The 27526-nt window shown below is 37.4% G+C and overlaps 1 protein-coding gene and 1 long non-coding RNA gene across 6 annotated transcripts in view; one reads left to right on the top strand and one right to left on the bottom strand.

Annotated features, from left to right (window-relative positions):
• The window catches only part of THSD7B (thrombospondin type 1 domain containing 7B), an 873835-nt gene that overhangs the window by 97145 nt on the left and 749164 nt on the right, over positions 1–27526 (top strand). For 4 of the 5 annotated variants that reach the window (XM_008998957.6, XM_035305018.3, XM_054257669.2 and 1 more), the window contains exon 2: positions 18374–18547. In XM_008998957.6, the coding sequence (XP_008997205.4) occupies positions 18409–18547 (139 nt within the window). In that variant the 5' untranslated portion in view covers positions 18374–18408. Of the gene's footprint in view, positions 1–1326; positions 1425–18373; positions 18548–27526 lie in introns of those variants that run through there. The other variant, XM_078329124.1, reaches the window with a different exon arrangement.
• On the bottom strand, positions 186–1244 carry LOC144576807 (uncharacterized). Its single transcript, XR_013519354.1, has 3 exons — positions 1040–1244; positions 754–928; positions 186–533 (listed from the first exon to the last, which is right to left on the bottom strand). It is a non-coding gene; the product is annotated as an uncharacterized LOC144576807 (long non-coding RNA).

The following is a 27526-nucleotide window of genomic DNA, read 5'->3' as shown; positions in this document are numbered from 1 at the left end:
GCAAATGCAGCGGACATTTTTAGTATATTTCTTCCAAAAATTTAATGTATATATTTTTGCTCATAATTTTCATCAGCTATAATATTGAGTTACTTTTAAAACATATCATTTCTTTTTTATTATTTTCTATATTTTTATACTCTTGACAGTTGAGTAATATGGCTACATAATACTCCATGAAGAAGACATAACCAAATTATTTCACTATAATAGACACTTAGTTTGCTGCCTTTGTCATCAATATTACCATGTGTCTAATTAAAATTAACAATAAATTCTGATATGAATCCTTTTGTGCACAGTTTGGATTATTTCTGTGCTGGATTATTTCTGGAGCAGTTGTTACCCTGTCCAGATCCCCTTTACCTGACCAGGTACGGTGAATGCTGATTGCTAATGGATCACAGCCCTCTTCTTCTTAGAGAACTGCCCTTTGCCTCTTGGAGACATGTCTGTAGAGAGGGGCCATTTTGGCGAAGGATGTGGGAAACCATGCTTCATGGAGAATGGTGGAGAGAGCTGAACATGTTTGCCTGAGAAGAGACAAGCCTTGGAACTTTATCGTGTGGTGAAAGACGAGACATACTTTAGCTATAATTACCAACAGAATAGTTAAGATCAAAGGCTTTAGATTAAAAAAGGAGAGCAACTATTTCAATTTGAGACCCATGTCCTAATATTTGGAGCTATATAAAATTGAACTGCTTGGTGGGGTATTGGATTAATTTTCTGTCATTGGAAATATTCAGTTACCGCACAGAGTATTAGAGAAGCTTTGAGTAACAGAGATCTCTTCCAACATTCTTCTGAGTCCTTGATCCTTCAAGTGCTTGTCTCAGTACTATCAATATGCTCTTCTGTGTCTCAACATTAACTTCAACATTAATTTCTTCTTGTGCATGTGAGTTAGAAGATGCAAGGAAAGCTTCTGTAGAGAAAGAGAAGCTTTTTTTTAGACAAACATAGCATGTGTTGAAAATTGTTGAGGAAAGATAGTATCATTAGTTAAGAAGATGTCATCCCTGGAAGCTGGAGTTACCTGGTAAAAGCTTTATTCTTCTCACCAGTTCATTGATCCTCTGTAAGAATCTCTCTACGGTATGTTTTCACATAGTGGCAAAGATGTGTTGGAGTGCATCATCCCACCTAAGTTTATTCAGGACTTCCGCCCTGCAACCAGTGACAAGCATTTTTAAAGCAGGTGGAGGGTTAGGGAGCAGCTGTGGCCACAGAACAGAGTGAGAAATGACCTGTAAGGTTACATATTATGTTGCCTATTGTGTCATAAATATACAATTCTATAAGAGTATGATTTGTTCAGCTTAGATGGTGAGCATTGCCTCTGGTTCTCCAAAAGTACTGTCAACACCTATGGAGTGACTGTTACTGCCACTTTTTCAGTGATGTTCCCAACACAGGAAAAAGTGAGATTTCTTTTTTCAAGCACTTGTACGACTGCCTGTTTCATTCTTGTTATTTACCTAGTTCTTCTTAAGTTCACTTTGTGTTTGTCCTAATGCATTTAGATTGCCATTTTTGTTTTCATGCTTTTAAGAAGTTTGTGATTTTTTTTCTCTCTCAGGTTTTGTTACCACAGACATCTTTTCCTGTTCTTCAGATTTCTGAGTATTACTTCTCTTTCCCTAGATGACAGAGGTCATGTCTTTATTGCTGTTAATAAAATTTCAGATCTGTAGGGAGCTATATTTTGAACTTTAATAAAAAATAATTTTATTAAACTATGTTATTTTTAATGACCCAGGTTTTTTAAAAGCTTCCTGAAATTCACTCTTAACTCTGAAAAAGAAAGGGGGATTATTTGAAGAAATTCTAGGGCATGTGACATTCCAAGACTATTAGTTTAGGAAATATGACTCATTTATTTTCTTTAAGAAATGTACCTAATTATTCAGTAAGGCTTACTTATGAAAACATTTGTTAGGCATTTTATTTTTAATGTGTGGTCACATGCAGAAAAGAGTTCCTACCTAAAGCCTTAGAGATTTTCCAACACTCTACCTGTTGGTGCTCACTTCAGTTTTGGAATTGGCAACAGTCTGGAAAGTGTTTGTTATAAAAGGTGTAATGTTGATGGGATGAATAGGAGAAAGCTAGGTTTCTAAGAAAGTCTGTGAGAAATGGAATTTTGCAACGTTTTGGAAGGAGCATAACTGATATTCAATTTTCCATATGTGTTTGAGGTTACTGGCTTTCCTAGCCCAGTTATATTTTGTTCATTATAATTTTATTACATCATAATCTACTACTAGAATGTACCTTGTTTTACCTACTCACTTCATTAATTTCTTCATTTATTCAACATCTACTGTCACCCAGTGGGTGTAGACTACAAGCTAGGAATACAAGATGAAGAAAATTATGTCCCCTGACCTCCAGGAACATACTGGATGAGTCCACAGGAGTATTATTGAGGCTTTTGAAAGCCTCTCCACTGCAGAGTCCATAGGAGTATTACTGAGGCTTTTGAAAATGCATGTCTTTAACATGCTGGTGTCTCAGGTAAATAATCTAATTCATGCCTAGAAGAAAATCACAGACAGGTTATCACCTTGGCTGTCCCTAGTGGACCACCATTAATTTGGTGGACATTTTGATGGACACTTGTGGGCTCATTTGCCTTCTTTTGAAGCCCATGGGTTTCCATGCAGTGCAGAGTTACCTAAGCTGCAGTTCACTAAGGACAAGCATGCAAACAATAAATGCTTTTCCAGTCCCACATCTTTAATGGATCTTCCCTTTTTCTTACCCACACTTTTCTGCCCTCATAACTGAGAGTGAAAGGTTTAAACTTACTTTCCATAGTGAAATAGTTTCAAAGAATATATTATATAGTAAATAGAGTTAATGAACTGAGGGTAACAGCAATATCATTTCACAGAAGAGATCTATCCTATTGCTGTTTAATTAAAATCTTTCTGCTGATGGAAAGTTCTCTCTCTGGTGTTTTCTTTAATGCATTCATGATGCATCTGCCTGGGCTCCCTTGCTAGAGATATCTTTCATTATAATCCACTTATCTAAGTTTGTAATTAAACTTCTAAATGTAAAATTTCCAGTGGTAAATTGCTAGGATACTCAGTGAACTTTTCTTCTTTCTCTGAGAGAAATCGCTCATTGAAATTTTTGATTTTGTGTTTTGACCACTTTATTATTTAAAAAGTATTTTTGTGTTTACACACATACATGTGTGATATAGCAATAAAGATGAAGAGTGGGCTTTTTATTTAGTATCATTAATTTCTGTCTGATTCTGTGAAATTGGAGATAGATAATATTGATTGGATGGATGTGTGACTGTTTTTAAGGTGGGAAAATGGTAAATGAAATATACTTCAAGACAACTGGATACTGCAGAGTCCTATTGATCTATTTAAAACATCTAGAAACACACACACACACACACACACACACACCCTTGAAGATGCAAGTTGAAATAATATAATTTGTTTTCCATTGGCCAAACATGTTCTTGCAAATTTTCTTGGAATTTATACAATGAAAAAATAATTTAAAAAGGCCTTTTGCATTTCAACTTAATTTAGAATGTTTTCTCTCAAATAACACTCCATTCTTGTGCAAGGAGGGATGACACAGGATGAAAGTAAATTCTATCAAATCTCCTGAGTCTAATGGCAAATTACTAATGGTCAATGCCTAGACATAATAAATGAAAACTTATAAAGATAATGGAAGAGACTGCTAGGAAATTTTATAGGCTTATAAACTTATTATTTTCATGTCAACTGTGAATACATTTTTCTATAAATTTCTTTGCAACAGTAGATGCATAATTAATCAAGAGAATGCAAAGCTATATTTACAGTTTAACTGGATAATTCTTTTGACATTAAATATTTAGAATCTTACATCAAAGAAAATGTTAATGAGTAATTAAGTATTTTTTTTAATCTTAAAGTTCAACAGCGTTTGAGAAGAGGATGTTTTCTTGTTCACACATTTTGGTTATCTTGAATTCTTATAAAGCTCCTTAGAGTAACTGTTAAATGTCAGCGCGCATAAAATCTCTCTTTCTCAACATCATTCGTGTGTGTGTGTGTATGTAAATTTGGTGAAAAGAGGTTATCAAATTCTTTCTTGTACCTTCAGCAGAATGGACTATGACTGACTCCCTCAGGTATCTATTTTATTTCTTAACATATCTATAGAAGGTAACTGTATCAATTTTATTACTCTTTCCAGAAGGTAAAGTTTTCAAATGGAACATATTTTCTTTTTGTAATCAACCTAAATTCCTCCAAACAACAGATTATATAGATATTATATTTTCTTTAGTGACTAGCTTATGTTTTTTGACATTATTTCTATTAAATGATTGAACTTCCATTTTTTCCTAATTTGTAAAAAAAGTTCTCCACTTGAGGATTTAAAGCATAGGCAATTTAAAACTTCTGTTCTGATCTTTTAGGGGTGGTGGAGTGGGATATTTGTAACGCATTTATAAAGTAGGAGGAATTTTTAAGCTATTTACCATAGAGTTGCAAACTGCTAAACTAACTACTGAGCACAAAACAGGTAATTCAGAGACTTAAACCAACAGACATTCCTAAAGTTACAAAATTTACCTTTTCTCTGTGTAAAACTTAATTTAAATGCTATTTAAGAGATAACCTACTGCTGTTCTCAATTTAAATAATTTCCATTTGTCTGTAAACTAAACAAATTATAGTAGCCACGAAAGTAAAAATGTCAAATACACATTTTAACCAAAGATTTTTCTACTTTAAATGCAAGGGTTTGGAACCTGATAACATCTTTTATTGAAGCACAGCAGTATTAATTAGTGATAACAGTTGTTGAATAATGATGTAAAGACAGTTCTACCATAAGAAATAAAAAATTCATACCTTGTAGAAATGATTATCTTTAAGTAAAGTTTGTTTTCCTTGATTTCATAATCTCATTTTTTTCCCCACAGGAGTCATAATACTTTGTATTTGGGAGCCATTTTGTGCTTTAAAAATGTAAACAATAATTTGTTCATCTAAGACACTTGGAAATATGATTCTTTTAACAATGAGTGTCAGCATTCGTGATTGTATCTTAGGTGGCAACAGATAGTTCTGTGTATTGGGTAAGATCTCATTACCTCTGTGTTTGTATGCATGCATCCCTTCCAAATGTTGGTATTTTAGAAATAATTTCTTTAAAATGTTTTAAAATAGCCTAATTTTTCAGTAGATGGATTTTTCTATCCATATTTCTCCCATTGTGTGCTAAAGCTTCTTCACTGAAGTTATGGTCCAAGACTTTAACACTTACCTTGAAAAAAATTATTTAAAAGTTGACTCAATAGTCCATGGATCTATTTAGCAAATCTTTGTTGAGCATATGTTTCCCAGGTAATATACTAGGAACTAGACATATGACAGTGAACAAGGTAAAGTACTTAGATACTACTAAAGAACATGAACATAAACCAATATGCCAATCTAAGTACACTAAATTATCAGTTATTGAGCTGTTGTAAGTGTTATAAACAACAAACAAGCAAATAAACATCTAGAGGCAGAGTCATCTCAGCTGTGCTGAAGAGACGGTGGTCTGGGAAGGCCTTTGGTGCACAAGGAAGTAAGGAAGCAAGTCATGAGAATAGGAAGGAACAGTAGTGCAAGGACCTTCAGAAGGTGCATGTTTGAAGAACAAGAAAGGCCAGTGTGTCTGTGGCACAGGAGTGAATGGAGGCTGGTAAGGAAGGAGAAGAGGCAAAGTTCAACCAGCAGAGTCTTTAGAGTTTATCCTGTGATTGGAAGCCACCAGCGGATTTTGCAGAGGAAAGTATATTTTTTCTTTCCTAAAGATTACTCTGGATTTTCTGTGAGGAATGCGTAGAAGGAAACCAAGAGAGGAAGCAGAAAAGCCAGGTCGGAGGCTGTTACAGTAGCTCTGGTGAGAAGTGGTGTCTTGCACCAAGAGGGTAGTGGCTTGATACTGGATAGATTGTCAAGGTGCTGTCAACCAGATTTGCTGATGAACTGATTTTTTAGATGTGAGAAAGAAGGATTTCAGGGTGACTCCTGGGCTTCTGATCTGGTGAAGTGTGATGCTGTCGGGTAGACCTGGGCTTTGGGCTCTTTGGGGGAATCAAGCTCCATTTTGTATGTTACATGTGTGTATCTATCCAAGTGCAGATGTTCAGTGGAAAGATGTGTGAGTTCTGGGAGAAGTCAGGATTAAAGATAGGGGAATGGATACAGAGAAACAGAAATAATGAAGTATGGAGTTTAAAACCGTGGGACTAAGTCAGATCACCTGGAGAGTGAGCAAAGGTAGGAAACAGGAGTCTGAGGACAGAGTCAGAGCCACACCAATCTAGAGGTTAAAATGAGAAAGACATACAGAAATGGAGGCTGAAAATAAATAGCCAGGGAGAAATGAAACAAATTGATGAGATTTTGATGTCTCTGTCCCAAAGGAAGAAAGTGAAGAAGAAAGAGGGAGTAGGGGAAAATTTGAGCAACAACCAGAAATGCTAGGGGGTGATAGGGAGATGATCCCATGAGGTAATCAGAAGATGATTTTCCATGAAATGATGACAAGGTGGTTCTGAAATTACAAGAATGTATCCATGATACCTTCAGAATCAGGTAGGGCTTGGCAACTGCATAGAAGGAAGCTGCAAAACTAAATTCTTACTTTGCCCTCTGTCTGTATGAACAGATTCATTCTCATTGGGGAATCTGAGGCAGCTTACCAGAGTAATTACTGTTCTTCTTGGTATAACCTGTGTCAGAGCCCCCAGTCAGAACAAATCCACTTACAGAACTTCCTTTTCTGCAATTGCAGTCATAAATGAAGTGCCCCTTCCTTCACGGGAATGACACATGAAAACTGACAACAGATGCAGTTACTCTACTTCTCGTGAATTAGTCCTGTTTCTAAGAAGGTGACGTTGGTTTATTCCCCATATTGGCTTCTTCTATGTTCAGGTTCAGCAGGATGTTAGAGGCACACTAATATAACATACATCAACATACATCAATGTTTATAAATAGACTTACTGTATCTAGTGACATGGATACTGTGGGACTTAACAGCTCATGTGGCAGAAGGCACACAAAAACATGGCTTATATAAAGTGGTTTATTTGCTCACAAAACAGAAAGTCCAGAGGCTGACAATTCAGAGGGTGGCTTCAGCTCTGTGATGGTGTCTGAGCCTCAGGTTTCCTCTGTATCCCCACTCCGTCTTCCTTAGCAGGTGGCATTTATCCCCATGGCTTCAAGGAGGCTCTGGCACTTCCAGGTGTTGCATTTCTCTTCTATGGGAATGAGATCAATGGCAAAAGACCATACTTGTTTGCGTTGCGTGGTGGGGGGGGGGGAGGACTTTATATTTTTACTGGATAAGGGAAATCTCTATACCCTTGATACTTCTGCCTCCTAATCATTGGCCAGAACTGAGTCATGTGGGTGCCCTAGCTACATGGGAATCTGAGAATGTGACCTCTCCTCTCTCCTTTCTCCTTTTCTTCTTTCTCTCTTTACCTCCCTCCCTTTCTCCCTCCTTTCTTCTTTCTTTTCCTTTCTTTCTCTCTCTTTCTTTCTTTCTTTCTTTTCTTTCTTTCTTTCTCTTTCTCATTCTTTCTCTTTCCTTCCCTTCCTTTCTCTCCTCTTCCCTTCCTTCCTTTTCTTTCTCTCCCCTCCCCTGCCTTCCCCTCCCACTCCCCTTTCCCACCCCTCCTCCTCCCCTCCCACTCCCGTCCCCCTTCCCTCCTCTCCTCCTCCTCTCTCCTCCCCCCTCCTTCCCCCTTCCCTTCCCTTTCCTCTTTTCCTCCCCTTCCTTCCCCTCCCATCCTCTCTTATCTCTTTCCTTATCTTCTTCTATCTCTTATCTTTTTCCTCTCTTATCTCTTTCCTTATCTCTTTCCTCTCTCTCCTCCCTCCCTTCCTTCCTTCCTTGACAAGTGGACACCTTAAAGAAATAGTGGTTCTAGAAGAAAGGGAGAATATAGCAATGTCTGTCATCAATGTTTTTGAAGGTTTCAGAAAACCTTTTTCAACACCGCTTTTTTATCTGTTATGTCCTGTGGCAAAAGTTTGTTAAGAGATAGGAAAAATATTTGTGAGGACTTTTTACCAAATTTTGTGTGGCTTCAATACCTGACTCCAAGCTATTGCAATTATTAATATAGCAAACCAAAAATCATGCGATTATATACTTTTATGGTATGCATTCCTATGCCACATTCTTACCTTTCACACCATTTAGGATTCTTCAGCTACCTGCAGAGTGTCATGCTGAGGTCTGCAGAGTGAGGTGCAGAGAGGAAGAGGCTGGTGGTTCAAAGGCAGGAACAAGTTACTAAACATCATGTCATTGCAAGACCAGAGGTTATTCTCTCATAAAATAGAGGTGATCATACCTGTTTTCTCCTTTGCAGGGTCAGTGTGAATCTTAATGGAGTTCTCGATACAGAGTACTTTTAGCCCTTCAGAAATACGGCAAAAAGTCACAAGATTGGAAAGTGGAAAAAAATAATCTTTCACTATTTTGCTGCAGGACAGGATTGCATTCAATCTATTCCTTAAATATTGCTGGAGTGGAGTTTCTCTGACTTTTAAGAAAACAATGGCAATAGTAAAAATAACAACCCTTTAGTGGGCTCTCAGTGTACACTGTCAGGGACTCATCTATACACTTTCCATCCATGCTTCTATAACATCCTTCACTCCTAAGGGTTATTGATGACTGTCCTCCTTATTTTGTGGATGAGGAACCTCAGGCTCCAAGGTTGTGACATGCCAGGGTTCACAGGCATGATATAAACAGAATGGGTTGTGGTAAACAGAATGGGTTGTAGCTTCAGGACTGTTCCATGACCCAGCTTTGACACTTGTTTGCTGAGATGGCCTTAGAATATTAATTTAACATCCTTTAGGGATCAATCTCTTTTGCATCTAAAAATAGGAATAATTGCTCATTGTAATGATTAAGTGAAATTATCTGATATAAATTGCCTTGTACAAGATACTGAAACTACATAGGGCTATAAAGTATCTACATTATCAGGGACATGAAAAAATGCTTATGTTGATATTGAGTTACAATCCTAGTTTCTCTTCCTTCAGTGGGATATCATTGAGGTCACTTGCAAAGAACTGACTACCTTTGTGACTTCGGCTTGCTGCTTGATGTACCATGGCTCAGTTTTCTCATCTCTAAATGGGGCATGATATGAATAACTACTTTGTAGGGCTGTGGTGAGCATCAAATGAAGTGTTTAGGTCAGTGTCTTATATATAGCAATGTATGGTCAAGACATTATGAAAGGTCACGTGGAATGCAGAATATTAGTCAGACATTAGCCCGTTGACCGGCCATCTTTATTGAGCCGTCTTCTCTCCCCAGTTACCATGAGATGGCACTATGAAGATGTGTATAATCAGTTTCTTTTTCTCCCACGCATTGCTGTTTCTTCAGGCTGAAAGCAAATTGGAACTATTTTTACTTTATTTTATTTTTTAAATGTTGTGTCTTTTACATATTCAAGGGTTTCACCGATAAGAATACATTTAAGGGAAAATGAAATGCGTATGGATGTGAGGCACATTTTTTATAATTTCAATGGCCTTTCAATGATTAGAAAACAGGCTAAAAGGAGAAACTGTTTTGTATTTCTCTTAATATTCATCAGTTTAGAGCTAACCTAACAAGTACATTTTGAATGCTAAGATATATAGTAAATAAGAAGATTTGGAAACTCAATGACCTTCATGATATAAATTATACATGCCATTGTGGGTAGCACATGTCTCCCGCATAACGCATTTTTAAAATCATAGTTATAACATTGTTTTTTCATTTGTGTTGTACAAACAGAAGAATGGAATCTCTAATTGCTTCTTGTTCTCTCATTTTGTTTATGGTGAACTCTTGTGTGGCTTCTCAAGTACAGACACAAAAATGACTCCCAATATTTTCTAAAGAATAATTTAATGGAAATTCCAGGCATTTCAGGAGGAGAGGCAATGTGGTTCAGTGGAGTAGGACACACCTCTGTTCAAATTCCATTCTGGGCTGGGTGTGGTGGTTCACATCTGCAATCCCAGTACATGGGAGGCCAAGGCAGGTGGATCGCCTAAGGCCGGGAGTTCAAGACCAGCCTGCGAAAATGGTGAAACCCCGTCTTTACTAAAAATACAAAAATTGGTCATGCATGGTGGTGGGGACCTGTAGTCCCCACTATTCATGAGGCTGATGCAGGAGAATTGCTTGAACCTGGGAGGAGGAGGTTGAAGTGAGCTGAGATTGCGCCACTGCACTCTAGCTTGGGTGACAGAGTAAGGCTGTCTCCAAAAAAAAAAAAAAAAAAAAAATTATATTCTGCACTTTCCATCAGCTCAGCAGAGTCTCATTTTACTTACATGTGTGAAGCATGAAGCACATATTTATATTTTTAGGGGTAAGAGTCCAAAACTGAGATTCTTTTAATCATTCTGTAAGATCTGTATTCCAGATTGTTTTCATCAAGATCAGTTTTTGGTCTCTTCTTGGCACTATGCCTTGTTAGTGATAGCCAGGAGATTATGGGGACCACGGGAGCCCAGTAGGTTCTCCAAGCCACTCTGTCTAGTCTTCTGCTGTTGGGTCCTGGCTTGGGTAATCACAAAAGAACCTTAAGGGAATTAGGTCACTTTGCAGGGTCAATACAGGGCTCTAGACTGGTGAGGAAGCCTGAGAGGAAACCAAGGCTCATAGCAAGCTGTGCTAAGATAATATTACTGTGGCTTTCTTTGCAATTAAAAGTCAAAGATTGATGAAAAATTCAACTTTTTTTTTTTTGGAGAGAGTCTCTTACTGTCACTCAGGCTGGAGTACCGTGGCATGATCTTGGCTTACTGCAACCTCCACCTCCTGGGTTCAAGTGATTCTCTTGCCTCAGCTTCCCTAGTAGGTGGGATTACAGATGCACACCACCATGCCCAGCTAATTTTTGTATTTTTAGTCGAGACGGGGTTTCATATTGGCCAGGCTGGTCTTGAACTCCTGACCTTGTGATCTGCCCACCTTGGCCTCCCAAAGTGCTGGGATTATAGGCGTGAGCCATCATGCCCAGCCAAAATTCACCATATTTCTGTATAACTCTTCGGCCAATCATTCTGGCTCATGTGCTGTCTCATTGAAACTCATAATCCTTTCAATCTCTTTTTAGCTTCCCACCTACAGCCATTTGGATTTGAGCAGATATGCTTTTGGCCTTCCTTTTCTTTAGTTTACATTGTAGTGATCTGAATGTGTTTTTTACATATGCTGAATGACCATTAATAAGAATGGACAAAGTCATCTTGTATACCCTGGTGATTTTATGTCATGGAAAAACGTAGCCTCTGTATAGAACAGGTCCTGCTAGCTATTACTTTATTAACTTTGGAAATAATAGCTTGGGAACATCCACCACCAAACACAGTCATCATCTTTATCAAAAGCTCCCTGACATGGCACTGGCTTAGATCTATCATTACATATAGAAGGCCACTTATTTGCTTTCCCAGGGATATATTTTTAAACTGGTTTGCTTTGTAGGATTCACCAGTAAGTTATATTCTTTTATGAGGGCAATGTTTAGGATTTTTTCAACTGCCTCAATGACATATGTAATTGGCAATGATGTCTTCTGAAAAATGTTCAGACTAAAGCCTTTGTATCAAATCTGTATTATGCAGTATTAACCACCTATTTGTGTGGTGAGGTGTGTGTGTGTCTGGAGAATATAATAGTTTGGCTCCAGTCCACCGTTCCATAGAAGTGGAAGTGAAAATCAATTGAGACAAAGGACTTAGGCAGACTTTAAAATATCATGATATAATTTCCAGTCCATTCTTTGTTGTGTTGCTTCTTAAAGCATGTGAACTTACCATTATAGGTGTGAAAAATCTGTAATCTAGAGTGTGTGTGTGTGTGTGTGTGTGTGTTTATAAATGTATCATCTAATGGGCCACAGTTCATATCATAGACAGATGCCAGCTTGCCTGGGGGCATTGGGGCAGGAGCTGAGATTCCAGGGCTTCTAGCTGGAATGGAGAGCCCCTTCTTTCATGAACCCTCACCTGAAACTTGTACATTAATCAGAGCAGGCACTGATGGGTAAACACATGTGTCTGTGGCCGCAATCTGTATCCTAACATGCTCTGGGGTCTCTGAGGTTCCTCTGTAGCTCTGCAGTAGCTGTGGCTCTGACTGTGGTACTGTCTCCTCTCCTGGAGAGGGGGTGAGGGGAGGGAGGGTGCAGACTATGCTCTGATGTGTGGATCTGTGGATCTTCACATGTTCAGGTGGGCTCCAGAGGCCCATATGTGCAAACAGCCGGGGCTGCTGTTCATTGGGGTCCCAGAAAAGGACTCTTGGTCAGAACAATTCAGGTTTTGTAATAGTATACTAACTTAAAAATATTTTTACTCAAGGAGAGGGACTACCTTGTTCAGCTTCACACAAATATACCATATAAGCTAGTAATAGCCTTAGAATAAAGTATAATTTAGTAGCCATGTTGCCTAATTTTTAGCAAAAGCTCAGTTGTAACAAATCAGATTATTAGGCGTTTGCTTTAAGGAAATGTGGCCAATTCAGTTCTCTAGGCCAGAGGCATTGTGTCTAGTAATGCCAGAGCAGTTCCATGAAATCATCTAACAGGCCACTCTTGGAGAAAAAAAACACTCAAGCAACTGAGCTTTACCATCTTTCAGCTAGAGCACTTCACTTTTGCTCTTCTCAGTATTGGTATGCAATGCAGAAATTTGAAGAAAAGTTTTGGTTGCTTCTTACTCTTCCTCTCTGGATCAAGGCAGACTGTCAGAAAGCTGTATAATAGAACTTCATTGCTTGATTCCTTGTAGAATCATTTTTACTGATTTGCACTTTGCCACTGTACCCTTGGAATGTTCCAGGAGTGCCACAAGACTCCACCACAGACAACTTGCTGTTTTATTTGATGAAGTAATGTGTTCAGCACATGGCCCAGCACACCACCTGTATTTATGAAGACTCCTGGTGTAAATCCCAACAGTGCTTGAGAGCAGGGCAATGTCTTTTCTTGGGTGGAAATAAAGAAAGCAAAAACTGTGGGCAGGTGGTGTAATTTAATCCCATGCACATAGAAACCATAGACTGTAATAGCTATTTCTTTTCTTTGGCCACTGGGAAACTCATAGTCAGATTTGCTGCCTACCTGCAGTAATTGTGTGGGTATATATTTAGGGGCAACAACTTCTACCCTTGATATTTTTTTTTACTGTTCAATTCTTTTACCCTTCTGTACCTTTCTCTTTTTATTTTGTATAATACATGTATTGTGGCAGGTTATCTTAGATCTCCTTCACTGCAGTACAGTTTTCTTATTATCTTTTGGAAAACTGTACCTGGATATCTGGTAGCCTCATCAGACTTAATCTATTCTATTCTAAAGTAAAGCACGTTTTCAAATATGCCCCCTTCCTGTTTCCTATTCTTGGTAAAGGGATCTCATTGGTTCAGGCATCTAAGTTTGCAGTCTTTCTATCCCTTTTTTATCTTCTTCCTCTTATAGAGCACATCCCGTTGTTAACTAAATCTTTTAAATCCAGAAGCAATTTGCATGACTTCTCAATTCTCTCCTGATTCTTGATCTTTTCATCACCAATACTTTCTTGGATGACTGTTTCACTAATTTTCTAACTGGCCTCAGTTTGTCTACCATTGTTTACTAGTAATCCATTATGCACACGGATCCTAGTTATTTAAAAGTCATTTGCTCTTCCATGATTCTTATTGTTACTTTTTACAGTATGAAGCCCAAATCCCTTCTATGCCACTCACAGCTCTTTACAATTTGGCCCCCAACCTATGTTTTATTTTTTTAATTTAATTTAATTTAATTTTTTAAATTGACTTAGGGATGGTTGGTGGCTCGCCTCATGAGCGGACCGCCCACCCGCTAGATCCAACTACTAGCTTTTTTTAAATTTTAAATTTTTTGCCTATGTTTTAAATCTCATCTTAGTCCATTCCTCCTTCCCCTTTGTGTCCTTCACAGCAACCACCAGCCTAATCACCAGTCCCCAAACACAAAACGCATTTCAACGCCTTGTTGTTTTCTCTGCCTGAGATGACCTTCCTGACTCCTTCAAGTCCTTATGTTTCCCTAGGCTCTTCTCAAATATTATCTTATGTGAAGTTCTCCTTTCTTTTTTTTTTTTTTTTTATGCACTACTTGCTATAGCTTTACAGGCCTATGGCTGGTAAGGTAAAGGCCTGGAACGTCATTCCTCCCCATTGCTGGGATTGTGGATGCACCTAGCTGATGTGGAGGTGAGAGGAGAGCTCAGTGCAATCAAGAAAGGGAGAGACTATGCTGGACCTCCACATATGCACTGCAATTATTGAGGTAAAGAAGTCAGCGCTCTCGCCGGCCATGCTAACTCACTGTGTGAGCATGGGCGTCAGTTCCCTCAGCTGCTCAAAGTTGGGGTGAAGTAAAACAGTCTCTAAGGTTCCCTCCCTGTGCAAGAAAAAGCTTTTCCTATATAAGGTGGCATGGTTCTAGTAACCCAGGAGCAGCCCAGCCACATCCCTATAAGCATGGGGAGTAGGGGGAGGGAGGGTGATGATTTGTCTGTTGACTACTAAAGGGATACAGGGAGAAAATCATTGAAAAGCTGTAGCACTGCACCATTACTATTCTAGATCTGTGTTAGGGACACAGGTCAGGTTCTGCTTTGCAAGTGTGAAGCTTTTCTTTTTTTTTTTTTATTTTTAAGAAGAAAGAGAAAGAAAAAGAGGGAAAAAGTGGAAAAAAAGAGGGAAAAAGAGGGAAAAAGAAATATTACTTCATTCCTAAAATGGGTATCAATAATGGCCGATCAATGTTTTGTGTGTTTAAAGTGGATAATATATATTTTGTGTGTTTAAAATGGAGAGCTCTATTGAGTTTATTTGTTCTGGATCTGAGTTCAAGTCCTCGATATCGTTATCAATTTTCTGTCTCGTTGAATCTAAATCTCATTATGGGTCTTATGTATCTGGGTGTTAAGATCTCTTATTATTACATTAATCCTTTTACCCTTGTATCCTTGTAGCTTTGAAATCTATTTTATTAATTGTGAGAATTGCAACTCCTGCTTTTTATTTATTTATTTTTGTTCTCCATTTAATTGGTAAGCTTTTTTTCCAGCCCTTTATTTTGAGTCTTTGTATATGTTTAGATATACCGTTAGATTTTGTCTGTATCTTTTGATTGGGGGATTTAGTCGATTGAAATTTAGGGTTACTGCCATTTGATAGGGTTACTGGCTATTTTAGGGTTACTGGCTATTTTATCCTTTTGTTGATGTAAATTCTTCTTTATGTTAATGCTCTTTACTTTTTGTTGTATTTTTAGAAAGGCTCATACTGGTTGTTCCTTTCTATGTGTAATGCTTCTTTTAGAAGTTCTTGTAAAGCAGGCCTGGTGATAATAAAATCTCTGAGTACTTGCTTGTTCCTAAAAGATTTTATTTTTCCTTCAATTGTAAGCTTAAATTGGCAGGATATGAAATTCTGGGCTGAAAGTTCTGTTCTTTAAGTATATTGAATATTGGCCCCCACTCTCTTCTAGCTTGTAGGGTTTCCGCTGAGGGATCTGCTGTAAGCCTAATAGGCTTCCCTTTATGGGTAACCTGATCTTTCCCTCTGGCTGCCTTAATATTTTCTCCTTTGTTTCGATCCTGGTGAATCTAACGATTATGTGCCTTCGGGTTGGTCTTCTTGAGGAATATCTTTGTGGTGTTCTCTGTATTGCCTGGGGTTGAATAGTGTCCTGCTTTGCTAAATTAGGAAAATTTTCCTGGATAATATCCTGAAGAATATTTTCCAGCTTGAATTCATTCTCTCCATCACATTCAGGTACACCAATCAAACGTATATTAGGTCTTTTCACATAGTCCCATATTTCTTGAAGACTTTGCTCATTTCTTTTTATCCTTTTTTCTCTATTCTTGTCTTGTTGTTTTATTTCATTAAGTTGGTCTTCGACCTCTGATATCCTTTCTTCTGCTTGATCCATTCAGCTATTTAAGCTTGTACATATTTCACTAAGTTCTCGTGTTGTATTTTTCAACTCCATAAGTTCATTTGTATTCCTCTCTATATTGTCTATTCTTTTCATCATTTCATCGAACCTTTTTTCAAAGTTCTCAGTTTCTTTACATTGGGTTAAAACAAGTTCCTTTAACTCCCAGAAGTTTCTGATCATCCACCTTTTAAAGCCTACTTCAGATAATGGAACACAGTCCTTTTCCATCAGGACTTGTTCTGCTGCCAATGAGTCTTTTTCCATCAGGGCTTGTTCCGTTGCTGATGAGTCCTTTTCCATCAGGGCTTGTTCTGTTGCTGATGAGTCCTTTTCCATCAGGGCTTGTTCCGTTGCTGATGGGTTCTGATTTTGGGTATACTCGGCCTTCTTAGGCTGTTTTTTTCCCTTCATTGTAGATGAACCGCCTTTCTTATTAGGCTTCTGAGTCGACGTCCGATTTATTGATTCCCGGTGCTGGGATGCGAGCAACCCACTGTGGCGGCCTAAATAGCAGCGATAAGACTGATGGTGCTCTTCTGCCCCGGAATCTCTGGTCTGGCTTCCCTCTTGAGTCCGCAACAAGCGGCTCTGACTTCCCGGAGCTCCAAACTCCAGTCAGTCGGGGAAGCAGTCCCGTTGGCTCTGCATGAAGAGCTGCTGCGCCGAGACACCGGCAAAACCGCTGCGGCGGCCGCAAGAGTCGTGCTGGCAACCCATGGGGCTCCTCCACTGGGAATCGGCTGATCCGTGAGTGACGAAAATTCATCTAAAAGCGTGGCATCGTCTCGTTCTCTGAGCTTTCACTGGGAGCTACAATCCCCAGCTGTTAGTGATTGGCCATCTTGGATCGGTTTCTCTCCTTTCTTTTTCATTCAGCACAGAGACACTAATTGCCTTGTCCTTGTCTTCAATCCTTCCAACCGGCTTTCTTTTTTTTTTTTTTTTTTTTTAGTTTTGCATGTGCTTTTATTTATTTATTTTTTTATTGCATTTTAGGTTTTGGGGTACATGTGCAGAACATGCAAGACAGTTGCATAGGTACACACATGGCAGTGTGTTTTGCTTCCTTTCTCCCCTTCACCCATTTGGCATTTCTCCCCAGGCTATCCCTCCCCAGCTCCCCCCGCCCCACTGGCCCTCCCCTTTTCCCCTCAATAGACCCCAGTGTTTAGTACTCCCCTGCCTGGGTCCATGTGTTCTCGTTTTTCATCACCTGCCTATGAGTGAGAGTATGCGGTATTTCATTTTCTGTTCTTGTGTCAGTTTGCTGAGAATGATGTTCTCCAGATTCATCCATGTCCCTACAAACGACACAAACTCATCATTTCTGATTGCTGCATAATATTCCATGGTGTATATGTGCCACATTTTCCCAATCCAACCTGCTTTCTTAATACTGCTGTTAGAGCATCCCTTGCCCTGCTTTGGATTTTGTTGTGTATGTGTATCTCTTTCTCCAAATCATGAACTCCTCAAGGAATTTGCCTGAGTAGAAGGGAGGGAATATACAAGGTATCTGCCAACGCTGCTTTTAAGAATAAAATAAACTGACTGAGGGATGGTGGAGTCCATAGAATTGATGATGCCTTCAATGGGTGAAGGTTGAAAGCGTGGCTAATTAACTGCTGATCTTCAAACGTTAATATTATAAAGACTATCTTCATGGCAATAGAAAATTTGCAATACCGTTATAATAAATGTTCTATCAGTCAAAGTGAGTTTTTATCATTTCTGTATAGAAGAAACTTCCCTGATTGTTCTGTGCAGAAGAAACTTACCTGATTTTATTTCAGAGAAATAAAAGGTGTACATTTAACATCACTTATATTTACTCCTTTCTTTTAATAATAAAAAAGCTTAAAGCTTATTTTAAAGCTTATTCTCATAGCAAAAGCATAAATATAAATTAACCACCTCAGACTTTTGTTTCTTTTCTTTTTAGAGTTGCTATGGGAATCAAGTAACTACTTTGGATCATGGAGAGAATCCATGATATTATTATTACTTTACACTGAACTTTTTAACCAAAAGCATAAAATAAAAATTGTGGAAATAAGTAGTTTTATCATCCAGTGGTAGATTTCATTCATGAATACACTTCACTACAAAAAATAACACAAAACATGGTAAGAATAGAATGTGAATTTGCTTTTTGTAGCTTTTCCCACAGGGTTGATATTATATGTACTATCCTCATGGTAATGAAAAATTTGCAATACCAGCATAATAAAGGTTCTAGCAGTCAAAGTGAGTTTTTATCATTTCTGTACAGAAGAAACGTACCTGATTTTTCTTTTTCTCTTTTAGGAATAGGCAAGTCAAGAGGCTGAAAAATCTGAAGCATGTTTCCAAAGAGCAACCTGACAGTCACTTGCTGGATGTGGAGGCGCATGAGGAAGCTTTTTCTATTGCTTTCTCTCTTGCTGTCTCATGCAGCTCATTTGGAAGGCAAAAAGGATAATCAGTTCATCTGGAAACCAGGTAGGAATGTCCTGGCTGTTCCTTTGTCCCATTTTCATGAACAAGAATAATATTCTTTCCATCTTTCTTCTTATTTATAAAGTAGTGGGAAATAGGAGGAAAAAATAGACTCTCTTTTAAAATTCTGTAGCTTATATTTGATTTTTACCCTTGCATAATTGTCTTCTCCATCCGTGATGCTTGTTATCCTTCTGAATTTTCATGTTGTTGTCAATTAAAGTTATGATTTCCATAGTTACATCTCCTTCTCCTTTGTCAAATATTTTACCAGTATGCAGCACATTTGTAGCAAAAATGACATCTGAATTTAGCTGATATTCTCAACTAAGAACACTTTGGCCCAGTTCTGCATGTCTCTTTCAGGGTTTAAACTAGTTAGCTATTTATTATTAAATGCTTTCCAGAATAGATCTTCTATGTCTAGGTTTGAGAGCATGAAAAATTATTCTAACAGCTTTGCTCATTAGTTGTGACTGTAAAATCATGTTAATGTATTTCAAGATTCTTAGTTACCTCATGCATGATACTTTATGTATATGAATAATTCGAGTTGAGGTTTGGAGGCTGGCATATAACTTATGTTCATCTCTAAATATTTCTTTAATTTGGCTGTGAAAAAGATCTGTTAAATTTAATTTCAAGGCCTAAAATTTATTAACTTAAATTATGAACCCTAAACATCTTAGTGCTTTGTATTACTGATGCATTTCCTTGCTCTGGATTTTAATTTTCTTCAAGTTTCACAATCAGATCATTTAAAATATTTATTGCATTGTCAAAAATCCATTCTTTCAAATATACATAACTTATATACTCAATATCTTGGAATTGGAAAATGTGATGTTATAAAGATCTATGGTCCTCAAAGAGTTTTCATTTTGGTCTCATCCTCTGTAAATTAAATAGACTTCAAATGTATTGTGTCACCATGGAAATCTGTATAAAAGTGATATTCGTAATGTTTAAATAATTTTACAAAAATGAAAGTTAATTACGCTTTAAAGTATATTAAGTAAAAAAAAAAAAATCCCACCACTATTAGAGATACAGTCTGGAAGAAATTTAATTGCATTCAAGCCCCTATAAATTAATTTAATTTTGGGCTCCAATGCTTCATTACTGATTTGCATTTATTCCCCTCACATTAGTTTTAAGAAACTTTGGAAATAGTCCTGAAAGTCAGTATTTCCTTTCTGAGAATGGGGTTATTTTGTTTTAATCACAAAAGACAAACATTTTATCAAATCAAAAGATGCAGATTTTTATGACTACTGTCAAAAGTTTTCAAAAAATAGGATTAAAATGGAAAGCAAATTTGCAACATGAATGAGATGTGTTAAGAAAACGGGCTTATTTTGAAGCAAATTTTAAAATAGGCATGCTTTTCTAAAAGTAGGTCATTGGAACAAGACGGTAAAAACAAACTCTACAGTGGATGAATTTTCTGTTAACTGTCAAACTTAAGTTTCAGAAGTAAGGCTCCTTTTCATCATACATAACACATTGTTTAAAACGAACACTTGAGTCGCTACTGTCACTTCCCCTCATATTCATTACTTGTTTTCCTCTTTACAGTGCCATCAAAAAGGTAATAATATAATTTTTTCCCATTTGGTTTTGCTTTTAAAGCAAATTACTTGTATGTGACTGGTATTTTAAAAGTGAAAGCAATTTAAAAGGTACAGAATTCAAACAAAACCTCAGATGTATCCCACTTTCCAATCTCTTTTGTATTCTTCAGAAAATTTCCTTGTACATGTGAGTACATATTTATGCATATTTATGTGTACAAATCACACACAAGATACACATATATTTATAGTTATTAATTAGGTTTTATTAAGAAAGAAGCAGTACTTGCAAAGGGGGCAGTTGAGAAGAGTTTAATAGAAGAACTATTTACAGAAGTAGGCAAGTGTGAGCAGTGTGTTAAGGATAGCAACAAGGGATTGTGCAGAGACCCTGAACTATATCAGTTGGGAGTCTCTACAACTTCTGGGTCTGTGGGGCCAGGAGAAACACTGGTTTTAAGAATCTGGAGAGGAAAGTTTATAGAGCAGGTGCCTGACAAATGTCATGGCTTTTAAAAGGATACAACCAACCTGCAGCAAAATAGGAAGGAGGCCAGGTGAATGAAGGGCCCCAGCTCATTTTCCTCCAGTTTTCAGATCTGCCAGTCCTCCTCTCATTGGAGAAATTCCACCAAAAGCCACAAGGCGGAGGATCCCATCGAGGTATCCATTCAGGTAAACCTCTTAAGCAGGAAGCAGGATGGAGAATGGTGCATCTGAAAATATTTAATTCATCCATATATGCATCTGTATATATGTATACACACACATATCATATAAGTGGAATTAGACTCTGCACTGCTTTTTGCAGCTATCTTGATCATATAATGATATATTGATGAATATTACGTGTTAGTGCACATAGGCCAACCTCATTTTTTAATGATTGCATAGTATTTGTTAGTACTTTTATTCAATAAATGTAACTAGTTTCCTGTGGCTTTATCTTCTCTTCCTCTATTGCTTAGCATTTCAGTGGTTTCTGCTTTTTTGCTATTATAAATAATGCTGACGTGAATGCAGTATTATTTTAAAGGTAAGCAATAAATTGATTTGAGGAGTCATATCCCTGGAAAAATTCTAGTTTATAACCTTCAAAGTCATCATCAGCATCTTAGAATCTATTACTTATTTATGGATGAGTTTAGTTTATTTCATTTTGATTTTTAACACTGTATTGCAGTTGAAATTAGCTGTATTTTTAGATTATGTTATCAAATCCAAGAACTCAGGTCCAATGTAATTTGGAATTTGAACAGATTTCCATGGAGACCCAGATAACTATATTTTAGAAACCTAAAAACCATCCTCTGGGTTTTGATTGCTGTGTCAACCACTTAACTCTTTTGCTGGTATTTATTGTTCCCCACCCCCACACCTGAAATCAGTAGGTCAGATGTTAGTCAACCTCATCCAAATTACAGGCATTTCTTAGTGAGTCCTTGCTTTGAAGAAACAATGGACTGATGTATAATAAGTGAATGTATTATGTTTCTTAGGATTTCTGTACTAAGGGAGACTCTGATGAGTTGTAGGCTGTGAGGTCATTGATCTGGCAAGGCTGTTGAATGCCTGTCATCATTGTGATGAGATTCTATAATCTGTATTAGTGTCAGGCAATCTGTTAGCTATGTCAAGAAAAAAGGATCACGTCAGCAAGAGTCTCAGATAAGGGATAATGTTGTTTGCTGTTTTAAGTTTCAGTATAAAACTATTCATGCCTGCCTGCTTTGTAGAGATGAACAGATTATGGCTCCTGATCTCACAGTAAATTCTGCTCTCTTAAAAAATTCCTCAGTTTTGATTCTAAGAGGTTCACTTATTTCTAGTAATACTTATTGAGCCCTTACTGTGTGTCACACACTGTTACAAGTACATGAGATAAATTGATTGAAAGTAAAATAGGCAAATCCTTGGTCCTCATAAAGAGGGTAATAAACCTGATCAGTAGTTACACAGAGTATGTTAGATGAGGGCAAGTGCTAAGAAGGGAAGATGAGGCCAGGAGGAGGGATATGCAGTGGGAGGGGGAGACTAAAAGCTTAAGGAGGTTGTCCATGAGCTGCCTTGAGGAAGTGAATTCCCAAGACCTGAGGGAAGTGAAAAAGCCAGCCATGGGGATATCAAGGTGAAGAAGAACATTCCAGATGGCAGGGACAAGGACAAAGGACCTGAGGCAGGAGTGTTGGGGGTGTGCTTGAGGACAAGTGGGGAGGCCAGCATGCAGAAGCAGAGTGAACATGGGGAGGATGATGGGAGCTTAAGTCAGATAGGTAACGGGGTCCACATAGGGTATGTCCTCATAAGTCAGAATAAGATTTTGTCTTTTACTCATTGTGAGATAGAAAGACATTGGAGGATTTTGCGAGGGTGGTGACATGAGTTGACTTTCTTATTGACTTTCTTTTAAATAAGATTTGAAGAGGATCCTTGTGTGTGACTGGCTGAGAAGAGCAGGGCAAGGAGACAAGGTAGGAGGCTACTGTGGAATTAAAGGGGAGAGCCATGATGATAGTTTGGACCAAGACCATGGCAGTGAAGGTGCAGAGAAGGGGTTAAATCTTGGCTATATTATATTTAAGGCCACAATTGCCAACCAAGGGTCATTTTTCCCTGCTGGGCACATTTGGCAATGTCCGGAGACATTTCCGGTTGTCACAAGTGGAGGTGCTACTGACCTGTGTTGAGTAGAAGCCAGGGATGCTGATAAACATCCCAAAATGCACAGAGCAGTTTCATACAACAAAGAATTATTGGGCCTCAAAATCTCAACAGAGCCCAGGTTGAGAAATCCTGATATTAGATAAAGCCATCAGGATTTATTGATGTAATACTGACTTTGCCCTGAGCAACTGGAAGAGTGGAGTTGCTGTCATTTAATACAGGCTTAAAAGGAGCTGGTATAGAAGGAATATTAAGCACTCACTATTGGGCATACTAAACTTTTGATTCTGTTAGAAATTCATGTGGAGGTGTTGACTAGGAAGTTATGGGGTCTGAATTCAGGAGAGAGGTTTCTGCTGGAGATATAAATTTGAGAGCTACTACCAAAGAGGTAGAGTTAAATATGTAGTCTTAGAAATAAAGAGATGGGCTTGAGATTTGTTATCTGGCATACATAGAGGATGAAATTCTAATGTACTTCCTTTTAGTACTGAAATGACATTACAGAAAATTGTTGTGGCAAAATACACACAACATAAACTTTACCATTTAATTGCTTCAAAATACAATTCAGTGATATTTAGTACATCACGGTGTGGTGGAACCATCACCCCTATCTAATTTCAGAACATTTCATCACCCCAAATTATATCTTGCAAGTGAGCATATAAAAACTCTGGAAAACAAATTATGTTTTGGATAATAAGTTCTGAAATAGAAGAAAACTTCATATTTGTTGTGTGTATGTATGTGTGTGTAAGAGATAGAGAGAGAGAGAGAGAGAGAGAGAGAGAGAGGCTTTTAAAATAGCTTTAAGTCATCCTAAGAGATTCCTCTTGATATGGTTTGGATGTTTGTTCCATCTAAGTCTCATGTTACATCGTAATCCCCAATGATGGAGGTGGGGCCTGTTGGCAGGTGTTTGGATCATGAGAGCAGATCCCTCAAGAATGGCTTGGTGCCATCCTGGCAGTGGTGAGTGAGTTCTTGCTCTGCTAGTTCATGAGAGATCTGATTGTTTGAAAGAGTATGGCACCTACGCCCCATCTTGCTCCCTCTTGCCATGTGACACACTGGCTCTCTCTTTGCCTTCCTCCCCGATTGTAAGCTTCCTGAGGAGTCACCAGATGCGATGTGAGCACTGTGCTTTCTGTACAGTCTGTAGAACCATCATGAGCCAAATTAAACATTTTCTTTGTAAATTACCTAGCCTGAGGAATTCCTTTATAGAAATGAAAACAGACTAATACAGGTATAATACTAATACAGACTAATACTAATACAGGTAAACAAATTTCAAATTTTGATTATCTAAGGGGGAGAAGTTGTTTAACCTCTCTGAGCCATATTTATCCATCTGAAAATGGATATTGATAATAAACACTTCACAGGTCTCTGAGACTTAAGTAAGACACTATATTGAAATATCTAATAGTGGCTATTCAATAACTGTTAACTACTATTTTAAACATGAAGTTATATAATAATTTCATGTTTAAAATATTTACTTATGCTTTTATGTTATACCATTTCTGTATACTACTCTTTCTTAGACATACAAAAAAAAAGGGATTAATCGACAGCTACATGTACTTTATTTATAAATGGTCAAAATTATTTCACTGACTTTTTTAGGTCTAAAACTTTCTTAATATATGGCAAACTCTAGGAAAGTTTTAATTTCAGTAGCTCATGCTTAATGAATAAAAAGGGTGAAGATAATGACCTGTGTTCTAAGAACTAAGTAGATAAATTGGAATTAATATTAAAAAAAGAGATTATTAAAATAACATTGCATAAGGGATAAAGTATTTTACATATATTAATATTTAATTATAGCTTAAATAATAGTGCTTTTAGTATTTAAAGTACTTTAAGTAAAATATTGCATTATGTATATTACCTATTTTTATATATTAAAGGTTAGGAATTTTAGAGAAAATAAAATGTTCTTAGGAGAGCTATTTTTTAAAATATGTGTTAGAAGTTTATGAAATATTTTTTTCTGGGAATTTTACTTATGTTGACATCATTTTAATTACTTCCATGGATATTGGTTTATCTAAGATGCATGTGTGTAATATACTCTCTATAGTGTTAAATCAGCAATGTCCAAAAGTATAGACATATGGCCTGGGGTTCACCACTAAAAATTCTAGTTTTTTATAGAGCACAATCACTAATTTTCCAATGTTTCCAATAGGTCAAAACAACATCTATCTTACCTAAACTGCATAAAATAAATTACTCTGCTATTTTTTTTGTAAGTAGTATTAAAATGTAGGCCCCAGAGGACAGGATATTTTGCTGGTTTTATTCACCAATATACTCCAGGTTTCAAGAATATAAATAACTGTTGCATACAAAATCCATAGCACATTAAATAAAATAAGGGGCACTGTCTTTTGGGGTGTGTTTGTGTATTTAGGGAGTAGAGGAGATGAAAGTGAAAGCATGATCCATGTTTTTCTAGAGCTTGTAGTATATTTTGAGGAGAGGATATAAAATGACTGCAAATTAAAGTCAAACTTATAAATCAGTAAATGTGAAAAGAAACAATCCATATTTCCATGTTACTTTATTCCAGGACCATTTCTGATTATCTTTGGAAAAGACATTGAACTCAATCTTTAAAAAACAGGCTCACATAGTTAAAAAATTAAGTATTACTCTAATTCTTACAATGAGATACTGTAGTTATATTTCACCTTCCAGTTCAATGCCATAAAAACAGCCAGTTTAAACTCTTTTTGCTGTTTATTCTGATATTCACCTTTATATTTCTAGGTAATATATTCATGATTGATATTTCTTAGTTGATAGATATTAGATAGTTCCTATTGACTCTCTGTTATGTTAGTTAAGGCTTTATATCTCCTAGATCTCCTTTCCTCTCTCCTACAGTTTTTCAAAATAGTTCTATCAAAATATTTAAATCAACAGACAGTGCTCATAATCTGTAGTGTCCCTTGCTGAGCCAAGCAGTGTGCTGTGCACCTGCATCCTTTCTTGCTCAGGTTTCTCTTTTACATAGAAATGAAAAATTGCCTCCTTTTTTGTTTTGCTTGGTATTCTTTGCACCTACTGCAGCTTTTCCCCAAAGCTCCATTTGGTATGTCACTTGCCCGTTATTAACTTGTTCAAAGACTCAAGCGCAGTTCCAAGTGCTCTATTACATTTTTCCTTTGGGAGATTTTCCCACACTCCTGTCCCCCTGCACAGCCTGCACAGTCATCATCTGTGGAACATCCTTTTGCTCTCACTTATCTTGAATCCCTTGTTTCCTGTTCTGTTTCTCTTCTTCGCCTTTTTTGCCATGTTTTCCAGAACTGCTAAATGCATCCTCTAGTACTGATAAAATAGGGTGTACTGGAAATAATTTTTCAAATCCTTTTATGTGTGAAAGGGTCTTTGTGGTTGTCATATACTTGACTGATAGCTTGGGTGTGACATTCAAGGTTAAAAAGCATTTTTTTTTCCTTCAGAATTTTGGAAGTCTTACTCCATTGTATTATAGCCCCAATGTGATTACTGAGAAGTTTGATGCCATTCTGATCTCCCCTTTTTGCACATTGCTACCTGTTTGCTTGTTATCCTTTCTCTGGAAATTTTTTATCCATGAAGTTCTGAAATTTCAGTATTATATGCTTTGAGGTAAACATTTTTTTGTTTATTGTGCTATGCTAGCTGTTTGTAGGATATTTTGATGGGTGTACTCATTCATGTCCAGGTCCTACACTTCTTTTTTTTTTTTTTTTTTTTTTTTTTTTTTTAGATGGAGTCTCACTCTGTTGCCCAGGCTGGAGATGGAGTCTTGCTCTGTCATCCAGGCTGGAGTGCAATGGTGTGGTCTTGGCTCACTGAAACTTCCACCTCCTGGGTTCAAGCAATTTGCCCACCTCAGCCTCCCAAGTAGCTGGGATTACAGGCGCCCTCCAACATGCCAGGCTAATTTTTTTTGTATTTTTATAGAGACAGGGTTACACCATGTTGGCCAGGCTTGTCTCAAACTCCTGACCTTGGGTGATCCACCAGCATTAGCCTCCCAAAATGCTGTGATTATAAGCCTGAGCCACTGTGCCCAGTCATGTCCTACACTTCTGAGATTTATTTTTCATGTGATTTCCTCTTCTCTGTTGTTTTGGTTCCTTCTAAAATTCATTAGACAAAGATTTGGCCTCTCTTACTGATTTTCAATTTTTAGATAGATTTTAAAATTTGTTTTTTGTTTGTAGGTTTATTTTAATTCTAAAATTTTTTTCTACTTCATCTTTTATTTTATTTATTTATTTATTTATTTGAGACAGAGTTTTGCTCTTGTTATGCAGGCTGGAGTGCAATGGCGCGATCTCGGCTCACCGCAACCTTGGCCTCCTGGGTTCAGGCAATTCTCCTGCCTCAGCCTCCTGAGTAGCTGGGATTACAGGCACGTGCCATCATGCCCAGCTAATTTTTTTTTTTTTGTATTTATGGTAGAGACGGGGTTTCACCATGTTGACCAGGATGGTCTCAATCCTACTTCATCTTTTAATTACTGTTTTGAATATTTTTTCATTTCTACAGTACTATTTTTAATTTGGAAGGTCTTTTACTTGTTCTATGTTTTTTTTAATTGCATTTTAGGTTTTGGGGTACATGTGAAGAACATGCAAGATTGTTGCATAGGTAGACACATGGCAGCATGATTTGCTGCCTTCCTCCCCTTCACCTATATCTGGCATTTCTCCCCATGTTATCTCTCCTT

This window comes from Callithrix jacchus, chromosome 6 (assembly GCF_049354715.1).
Source record: "Callithrix jacchus isolate 240 chromosome 6, calJac240_pri, whole genome shotgun sequence".
In the NCBI taxonomy this organism is placed as follows: Eukaryota; Metazoa; Chordata; class Mammalia; order Primates; family Cebidae; genus Callithrix; species Callithrix jacchus.
This window is presented reverse-complemented; position numbering and strand designations above follow the sequence as displayed.